The sequence below is a fragment of the Gekko japonicus genome, unplaced genomic scaffold (genome assembly GCF_001447785.1).
Source record: "Gekko japonicus isolate JY-2015 unplaced genomic scaffold, Gekko_japonicus_V1.1 scaffold165, whole genome shotgun sequence".
Taxonomy (NCBI): Eukaryota; Metazoa; Chordata; class Lepidosauria; order Squamata; family Gekkonidae; genus Gekko; species Gekko japonicus.
The window spans coordinates 984,335-994,214 of record NW_015163097.1 but is presented as its reverse complement, the minus strand read 5'-3'; the positions used below and the strand labels follow the sequence as shown (position 1 = coordinate 994,214).

The following is a 9,880-nucleotide window of genomic DNA, read 5'->3' as shown; positions in this document are numbered from 1 at the left end:
CTGGATCCCTCCTTAACTATGGAGGCCCAGGTGGCAGCCACTGCCAGGTCAGCCTTTTACCATCTTAGGCTGATTCAGCAGTTGGTTCCCTTCCTTGACCGCGATCACCTGGCCACGGTGATCCACGCAACGGTCACCTCGAGATTAGACTACTGTAGCGTCCTCTACATGGGGCTGCCTTTGTCGCAAATCCTGAAGCTGCAGCTGGTGCAGAATGCTGCTGCCAGGCTGTTGATAGGCATCCCTCGTGGAGAGCACATCTGGCCTGTGTTGAAAGCACTGCACTGGCTGCCAATAGCGTTCCAGATTTGCTTCAAAGTGCTGGTTCTTACCTTTAAAGCCCTAAATGGCTAGGGTCCAACATACCTAAGGGACCGCCTTTCCCCGTACATACCTGAAAGAGCACTTCGGGCCGGGGCACAATACCGCCTGGTGACCGCAGGCCCCAGGGAGGCCTGGCTTGTGGCAACCAGGGCCAGGGCCTATTCAGTGGTGGCTCCTACCTGGTGGAATGAGCTACTGGAGGAGATCAGGGCCCTGCAGGACTTGGCACAGTTCCGCAGGGCCTGCAAGATAGAGCTCTTCCGCCAGGCTTTCGTTTAGGAGCCGCCACTGCCACTTCCGCCAACGATCCCTTAAACAACAGGGAACGAAACAGCCCTGGAAGATCATACTGCAGCGGCGCGGAGGACCAGTACAGTTGTTCTGGGATATAGACAATATCATCTGAACATCATCAGCCTAATACCATCTTTTTGTATTAGTGTAACATCTTAGAGCACTTGTTAATGATCTTGTTTTATTGTGTTTTATTGTGTTTCATTCTGATTTTATTGGCACAAAGTGCCCTATCTGTAAGCCACCCTGAGCCCTTGTGGGGAGGGTGGAATATAAATTTAATAATAAATAAATAAAATATAGCTGTTTGGAGGCTGTAATTCATTTCCGGTTTATACTGTCACTGTGTTTATTTTCAGTAGTTACTCAAAGCCATCTCAAGATTTTACGTAACATTATAGTGACAATTAACGTTGGAATTCAACATTAGTAATTTTTCCAGATTCACAATTCAGGACTTTCCTTTTCCGTACTAGTAAACAGATCATATAACAATCATCAAGAAGAACAGAAGCCAGGACTAGATTATTGTAATGTTAATGTCTTCCTAAATTCACATAGTCCATCAGCAAAAGATGCTGGAGCTGAATCAACTTTTACATTCTGTCTTAAACCTTAGGATGGATTCTTGCTTTAGCATGTTATTTAAGCCTAGGGTTTATATGCAGTGTAGGGCAAATAATGTCTCTTTTTATTTTCCTTTCAGGTTTTTTTTTTTTTTTTGGCAACTCTCACTGTCTGTGACAAAAGCTTGGTTTACTATTGATTTGGTTAGCAGCCTTTATGCCACCAGACAACAAAATAGACCATTCGTTAAACACAGATTGTTATCATTTATGTAGAATAAACAAATTCTGTTGTGCCTGTGCATTGTACAAGACACAGATATATATGTACAAGTGCATAGTTATCATGTGGACCATCACAGGATGCAACCGGAGAACATATTAATCAGCAATTGATAGGCACAGCTTCCCCATTTTTTAGTACCTTGCAGCTGTTAGCCTAAGGACGTCAGATTTGATGCAGATAGTATGAGGTTAGACACAGTAATTGCCTCTCATATTTGTTTAGCTTCTTAATGATATTGCCACAGTTATTCTATTTTTACTTTCAAGATCCTGAGGGTTTATGCACCTTTATTTGAACATGCTCTTCGTTACAGTTACAAATGTATGCTGATTATTCATTATTTCCCTAGTTTTTGTTTGAGTAGTGATGATCTGTTGGATGTCTCAGTGGATGTCTCAGAATTTTTATGAGGAAAGCAAATAGCCCAGTCAAAACATTTATGGAACTTTTGTGCTTTAATTACAGGAGGTGCGCATTTGTACCCTGATGTGGCCCAGCACTGCGGGAGAAATTGCTTGGGATGTCTCTTTTGTTGTTGTAGTCTTCCTGATACCAGGACTGGTAATCGTAATCAGTTACTCAAAGATTTTACAGGTATTTTACTATCTGGATTTCTTATACTAACAAATGGACCAGCAATTATAATTCAATCAAGAGCAATGGCAGATGGATTCTTAGTTGCATAACTAGATAATGGATCAATCAGTTATTTACTCAAGGGGAAGAAAGTGCATAGTACAATAAGGGAACACACCTTTTCCTGTCCTTGATAATTTCACAGATAATCATTTGCTGTCATTTTCTATACTGATTAAGTTTGTTACCTTCATCCTCCAAACGGCATCCTCAAACCGCACAAACTGAGAGCCAGTTTGGTGTAGCGGTTAAGTGCGCGGACTCTAATCTGGGAGAATCGGGTTTGATTCCCCACTCCTCCACTTGCACCTGGCTGGATGACCTTGGGCAAGCCGTAGTTCTGATAAGAGCTGTTCTTGAAAAAGAACAGTTTCTGTCAGAGTTCTCTCAGCCCCACCTACCTCACAGGGTGTCTGTTATGGGGAGGGGAGGGGAAAGGAGTTTGTAAGCCTCTCTGAGACACCTTTGGGTAGTGAAGGGCGGGGTATAAATCCAATCTCTTCTTCTTCACAATGCTGGGGGATCTGATGCGAATGGATCTCCTGTGTTTTTCTTAAAGGATAAATAGCAGTCTCAGAAACCCCGATTTAGATTGAAGCTGTGACACGGGTGAATTTTAATCCTTTCCCTTCTCCATCATTTGCCTGACCTTGGCCATCATCCTGAGCTGCTGTTTGCCTTATGGTCGAAGCATATCAGCACTCCATGGGACTCTTCTGTGGTTGGAAAAATGGTGCAGTGGGGAAGGGGTGGCCTTCGTCACAACACGGGTATGTGTGATGGTCTGCTATTAAAATCAGATAAGCACTGGAAGCAATAATACACTTTACAAAGATGCAATTATGATACCGTAATAAGCTCCAGTTATTATTAGGAAGTGACACACAGCAAAGCTGTAGTCAACCTTGCCCTATAAATGCATGCTGGAGTATAAATTTCTTTATTGGCTTTTGGAGGATAATTAATAATAATTACCGTATGTCAGTGTGTGTAGTATAGCCAGGAGATCCAAAGATTGTCTGGCAGCCCAGCTCTTTTAGCATTGTGCACCACTAGGTAGCGAGCTAGACTTCTTTTTAAGGCAAGAGACATTTCAGGGGTGGTTTGCCGTTGCCTGCCTCTGCGTCACAACCCTGGTATTCCTTGGAGGTCGCCCATCCAAATACTAGCCAGGACCAACCCTGTTTAGCTTCCGAGATCTGATGAGATCGGGCTAGCCAGGGTTTTGGAAGATAGGGAAGGGACTAGTCTGGTGGGCTTGTCTCAGGTGGAAGAGGTTGCCATTGCTGAGACAGCTCAGCGGCTTCTTTTCCTTCCCAATCAGATTTCCTATAGGAAAGAGCAAGAGTCCAGTAGCACCTTAAAGACTAACCAAATGTGTGGCAGGGTAGGCACTTTTGTGAGTAGTGCCTCATACCCTGCCACAAATTTGGTTAGTCTTTAAGGTGCTACTGGACTCTTGCTCTTTTCTACAGCCACAGGCAGACTAACATGGCTGCCCATCTTGATCTGCTTCCTATAGGAAAGTTATTCAGAACAGAGTCTTTTCTGAGATCAGTGCAGGAGAACGTATTCCCCTGGATAACCTAAGCCTGGACCTTTTAGTATTTAGTGCAGTCAAAAGCAGAGTCATTCCCTTGGGATTGCACCATAAAACTTAGAATGACTTTTCTGAATTGTGTCTCATCTCCCGTATGAGGAATATGCATGCAAATAGAGAGAGAACCTCAAAGGCACTTTAAACTTAGGATAAAAATGCCTTGAATTGAAAGTGAGGATGTGTCACAAGTATAAATGGGTGGTATGAGAGACATGGATTGCAGATTGCAGATAAAACAGGTTTTGCTTTTCATGGGAATGAAGAGGTCCCAGCTTAATGGTAGAACATACACTTCACAAGTGAAAGGCCCCTGGTTCAGTTCCTGGCATCTCCATATGACGAAAGGGAGCTGGGAAGGATCTTGGTGAACTTCAGAGTAGACATTACTGGGCTAGGGGGATGAACGGTCTGTTGCAGCTTTGTGTGTTCAACCTGTAAAACCTTCTTGACCTCTAGATAGACAGGTAAATAAACAATGTGTCCTGTGCCAGTGCAGTTTCAGTGAGAAACTATTACTTCCTGAGTAATTTACAGATTTGTTTACTGAGCTTGCACTCCCACCCATCAGACGTTGTGATTTTATTACAGTTCCATATAACGTAAGAGTAGCCATGCTAGATCAGACCAATTGTCCAACCTCTTAATCCAAACAGTGTGCAGTCATACGCGATAAGGAATCTCTCTGAAAGCAGTATCTGACTGCTGTCCAGCACGTGACAAACAAGAGACCTTCTGCTCTCTCAGCCTGGAACTCTTATTCAGCTATCATGGCTTATATGCTGCAATAGAACTATCCTCCCTAAATTGGTCCAATGACCTTTTAAGTCCATTTAAGCCAGCAGCCATAACCATGTACTGTGAGACTGAGTTTCACAACTCAACCACCTCTTCTGTGAAGTAGTACTTCCTTTTGTCTTTAGCATCTGCTGTCATAGGATGGTGCTGACCTGGATAGCCCGGGCTACCCAGTCTCATCAGATCTCGGAAGCTAAGCAGATTTGGACCTGGCTAATATTTGGATGGCTCAAGTGGTTAAGACGCTGAACTGCAGGCTCTGGAAGGTCGGTAGTTCAGCAGTTCGAGACCCGAGTGTGCCACATGACGGAGTGAGCTCCCGTCTCTAGTTCCAGCTCCTGCCAACCTAGCAGTCCGAAAGCAAGAAATTGCAAGTAGATAAATAGGTACCACTTCGGTGGGAAGGTAACAGCGTTCCGTGTGCCTCGGTGTTTAGTCATGCCAGCCACATGACCACGGAAACGTCTTCGGACAGCGCTGGCTCTTCGGCTTTGAAACGGAGATGAGCACCGCAACCCTAGAGTCGGATTCGACTGGCTTTCGAGCAAGGGAACCTTTACCTAATATTTGGATGGGAGGCCTCCAAGGAATACCAGGGCTGTGACATGGAGGCAGGCAATGGCAAACCACCTTTGAATGTTTCTTGCCCTGAAAACCCCACATGGTCACCATAAGTCAGCTGTGATTTGACAGCCAAAAAACCCCCAGCGAATGAAATTAAGGTAAAACAGGAAGTTCTTAGTTGCACTGGGAGTTCTTGACTGCACAACAGTGCCTTTCTACTACTGAGCCTGGTCCAAACCAACCTCCTTAACTAGCTCTTTTTATTACTGAACTCTTCTTATAAGTTTGGTATCAATGTGCTCAGATTTAAACTCATTATTCCTCATTCTATATATTGTGATTGTGGTGAATGGTCACAAATCCATCTGACATTGTTTCTAGTAATTGAAAACCTGGGGAGGGGCTGTGTCTCAATGGTACAGCATCTGTTTGCATACAGAAGGTCCCTAGTTCAGTCCATGACTATCTCCAGTGACGAGGATCAGGAAATGTGAAAAATTGCTCCTTGAGACCCTGGATGTCCAGTGCCAGACTGAGTAGACAATGCTACCCTTGATAGTCCAATAGTCTGCCTCAGTTGAGTAATCCGCATTTTACATTTAATGCTTGTACAGCTCAACATGTGTTTTAAATCCCACATTTATGCCAGTACTGGTGACTGGTTTCATTTGTAAAGTGAATGCACATTGGCTTTTTCTTAGAAACATGTACACACATACATGTGGATGTACATCTGTTCATTGTAACAGGGGAACAGGGCTATCATAAGGCAGCTTTGTGTGTTCACTATGAGTGTCAAACTGTCAAAATATTTTCCACTGAAACATCTTCTCTGTCAAACAGTTTCCTCAAGCTGTTATGAATGTTTTCCCGATCCTCGTAGTTCTCCTCTGAAAATTTTCATTCACCATCATTTTTTATTTCAAAATGAGGTGATCACTCTGAGAATGGCATTAGAATGTGGTTTTATCATTACTTCTTGGTTTATGGAAGACAGGAATACCCAGGGCTATCAGTGGCTTGGATGTGTTTCTCCATAGACTGGGTGTGCATCTTAAAGGATGGGCTACTTTAAAACAGAGTGCTAGCTACCAGGGTGACAGTCCTGGGTCAAATGGGCCATAGATTGTTACCCACTGCATCTGTTGCAACACTTTATAATGTGAGAGATATTGCATTATCTGTAGAACATCTCGTCTTCCATATTTAATAAGAACAAATCTTGAGTGTCAGGTAGTCATCTTGCTGATTAAAGTGTTGTCGAGTGCAACTAACATGCAGTGACTTACATCTTAGTTGTGTTGCAGTATGCATATTATCTGTTAACTCCACATAGTTACTCTGGCTGCAGTGATAATGAGCTAAATCCTTTAGTTTTTTGGATATCAGAAAGAAACAATAATTTCAGTCTCACGTCAAGTGAAACAGACAACAGACCAGAGTGTGTGTGTCTGTGTGCATTGGAGGGTAGACTTGTAGATAAGCTAGAAAACACCACTCCTTTATTGAAATATTGTGCGAAATCAGTGACGCTATTGTTCAGTGACCTGGGTTAACCCTCAAAGTAAACGCCTTTTTAATTCTGTCTGAAAAGTTGACTTTATATTCTCATGCAGATTACGAAAGAATCGAGGAGACGTCTAAATGCCAGCATGGCCTATTCAAAGAAAAACCACATCCAAGTTTCCCGACAAGACTTCAGACTGTTGCGGACTCTCTTTGTGCTGATGATCTCTTTCTTCATCATGTGGAGCCCAATAATCATCACCATTCTCCTCATTTTGGTACACAGATTTCAACCCGATGTGGGCATTTTGCCTTCTGTTTTCTTCTGGATCATGGCCTTCACATTTGCCAATTCAGTGGTTAACCCTGTTTTATATAATGCAGTCCACTTCAGACGCCAGTGGAGGCGAGCCTTTTTCTGTTGTCCAGGCCCACCTGGAAGAAGAGAGGCTACAACAGAGACGACTCCCAGGCACAATAACCATGGACCTCCTACCTTGTCTGTTATTTCCAGATAGTGTGTTGTGCCTGATGACTAGGGTTGGCAGATCCAGGTCGGGAAATGCCTGGAGATTTTGGGGGTGGAGCCTGGGAAGGGCGGGGTTTGGGGAGGGGGAGGGACTTCAGTCGGGTGTAGTGCCATAGAGTCCGCCTTCTACAGCAGCCGTTTTCTCCAGGCAAACTGATCTCTTGTCGCATGGAGATGAGTGGCAAGAGATCTCCAGTGACCACCTGGAGGTTGGCGACCCTACTGATGGGGGTTCTCTCACCAGCCTTTTAGTGGTGTGCGCTGAAGCAAGGGGGTCAGGAAACGCAAAGGGTTCAAAAGATCAGGCTCGGCAGTCCTTGCACAGAATCATGTAGTTTGCTCTGGGAAGATTGTTGGTGAGCTTCTTGTGTATCAGTTGCACTCTTGCCATGGTGAGGTACGGGAAGTGCTGCAGCTGATGAAGATCCGCAGTTTCATTAAGAGCAGAACTGAGGTTGACATTTTACACAGACTTCAGCTCAGGGGCGGGGGAACCCCTGTGCCTGTAAGCCAAAGGGCTGCTTTTAAAAATACCGATTACAAAAAAAAAGAAAAGAAATTTGAATCTATATTTCCCCCCTACCCCTTCTTCCCTTCTGTATCCCACCTGTTTTTTAAAGAGAAAATAATTAAAAAGTAATTAAAGAAAAGAAATACAGGTGGAAGCGACACAGCCTAACGCTCACCTGCTGTATTCATAAAAAGAAGGAAACAAGTGAACGTCAGCTGCTGGAAAACTCAATGGTTGTTTGAGCCACACTATCTTTTTTAAAGTCCCATGTTGAGCATACACCTCCATTTTCCACTTAGATGGGGTACGTGCCAAATACACAGAAAGAAGTTACAAAGGAACCAGGTTTCCATTTAGATAGATTCGGGTGGGGCAGCCGTGTTGGTCCGAAGCAGCAGAGCAAAGTTTAAGTCCAGTGGCACCTTGGAGCCAACAAAGTTTTATTCTGTGTGCCTGCACACAAAAGCTTATACCCAGAATAAAACTCTGTTGGTCTTAAAGGTGCCGCTGGACTCAAAGGTTTCCATTTGCAAGTCTCCCGTCGCCAGTATAAAAAGATGCTGGTGGTGCACCAGGGTCACATCAACAACATCTAGTAGATGACCAGCTCTGGAAGCACCAATCACCTGTTAGTCAGGGGAGTGAGGGGCAAGTGGGTAGGTGACTTGGCCGGAGGCATCCTCCCTTCCAGCCGCCTAACAAGAGTCACACAGGGACCGTCCGTTAGGAAATGAGTGGGGAGCAGAGGGAGCTCTTCAAGGGGAACCAGTGGATGTGCAAGCTCCTGGTAAGCTCCTGTTTGGAAAGTAATACCCCTTAAACCCAGTGACGTTTACTTCCAAATGGACATGCAGAATATCAAGCTGTAGGTTACAACGATGGTCTACTTCGCTCGGGGATCTAAATCGGATTCGGGGGCTTTTTAAAATAGATCTTTAATAAAAATGTAAAAAAACAAAGGCCATTTTGTGATGATATGAGTGTGTTTGTCCCATGCATACACCATATGGACTGGGTAAACAGGGTGGCCTAGAAGCTGAATCCAACCAACAAATTAATAGAGATACTCCACACCACTAATACCTGTTGATCTGGCAGATCCTTGCCAGCAGGGGGCACTGATGTACTCTCCCACAGACTGAAAGGGAAGGAGGTTTCTATCACCTGGGTTCTTCTCCTCTCTCCTGACCCCGCTCTTTTCAACCTGAGAAGCAAGAGCCAATGTGTTGTCGTCCCCCACCACCACCAACCTATTTCCTTTTGCCTTATAAATGGCCTTTCTTGTTCAGGGCCGGCCCCTTTGGAGGATCCACCCCTCCAGGCCTCCCCTGGGACCTGAGCAATTCCTCTGGGAAGCTGCTGTTGCCCCCACATCCCAGCAGTGACTCAGCTCCTCATTTCCCCGCCCCTGGCTTTGGTGCATGGGCACTGAAGGTGGGTCTGTGGCATCCCTCGGACTCCGAGAGCCTGGGGGTTTCTCAGGTCCCTGACACCTTTCTCTTTTTGAATGTTTGTAAATGTCAAAGAAGGTCAAAGAAGACGGGGACGGCAAAGGATGAGATGGTTGGACAGTGTCATAGATGCAACGAGCATGAAATTGAGCAGGCTTTGGAGGGCGGCGGAGGACCGGAGGGCCTGGCGGGAGCTGGTCCATGGGGTCACGAAGAGTCGGACTCGACTGTGCGACTGAACAACAACAAAATGCCCCAAGTATTCCTAAGGGCTTTTACTGCCAAATGGCAGCAATTCCAGAAGGGTATCACTTGTGAGGGAGTCAGGGCAGCAAAACCCTTTTCCAGCCCCCTAACACAGGCTGAAGAACAGACGTGGCCCATCTTTGCCTTAAAATGATGAATTGCATTGCTTAAACTGGTGTGATCGTATTGTAGGTACTATTCTAACGTTCTGTGCTGACCTGATTGAACAGTTTCCCTTTCTAGTAGAATATACACACATTCAAATACAGTACAGGAAATCCAATACCTTACCTTGCTCTTGTTAGTCTTTAAGGTGCAACTGGACTCTTGCTCTTTTCTACTTGCTCTATAAGTGACATTATTCTGTTCCAGTTTCTTCAAGGCATAGAAACCTCTAGATGGCGCCTCATTCCTATGACTATTTAGCTAGAGATAGACTGGATCCCATGAGTCCCTTACACAGAGAAAGATTTCCTTCGACAAAGACAATTTTCTCCATCGGAGGAAGCTTTTCTCCATCAGAAAGAGTTATTCTCCATTGGAGGAAGTCTTTCTCCCTTGAAGGAAACTTC

The 9,880-nt window shown here is 44.8% G+C and overlaps 1 protein-coding gene across 1 annotated transcript in view; it reads left to right on the top strand.

Annotated features, from left to right (window-relative positions):
- The window catches only part of FFAR4 (free fatty acid receptor 4), a 15,657-nt gene extending 8,568 nt beyond the window's left edge, over window positions 1-7,089 (top strand). Inside the window, exons 2-3 of the mRNA XM_015406622.1 lie at window positions 1,936-2,064; window positions 6,682-7,089. Of these exons, the coding sequence (XP_015262108.1) occupies window positions 1,936-2,064; window positions 6,682-7,089 (537 nt within the window). The remainder of the gene's footprint in view (window positions 1-1,935; window positions 2,065-6,681) is intronic.
- The last annotated feature ends 2,791 nt before the right edge of the window (window positions 7,090-9,880 follow it).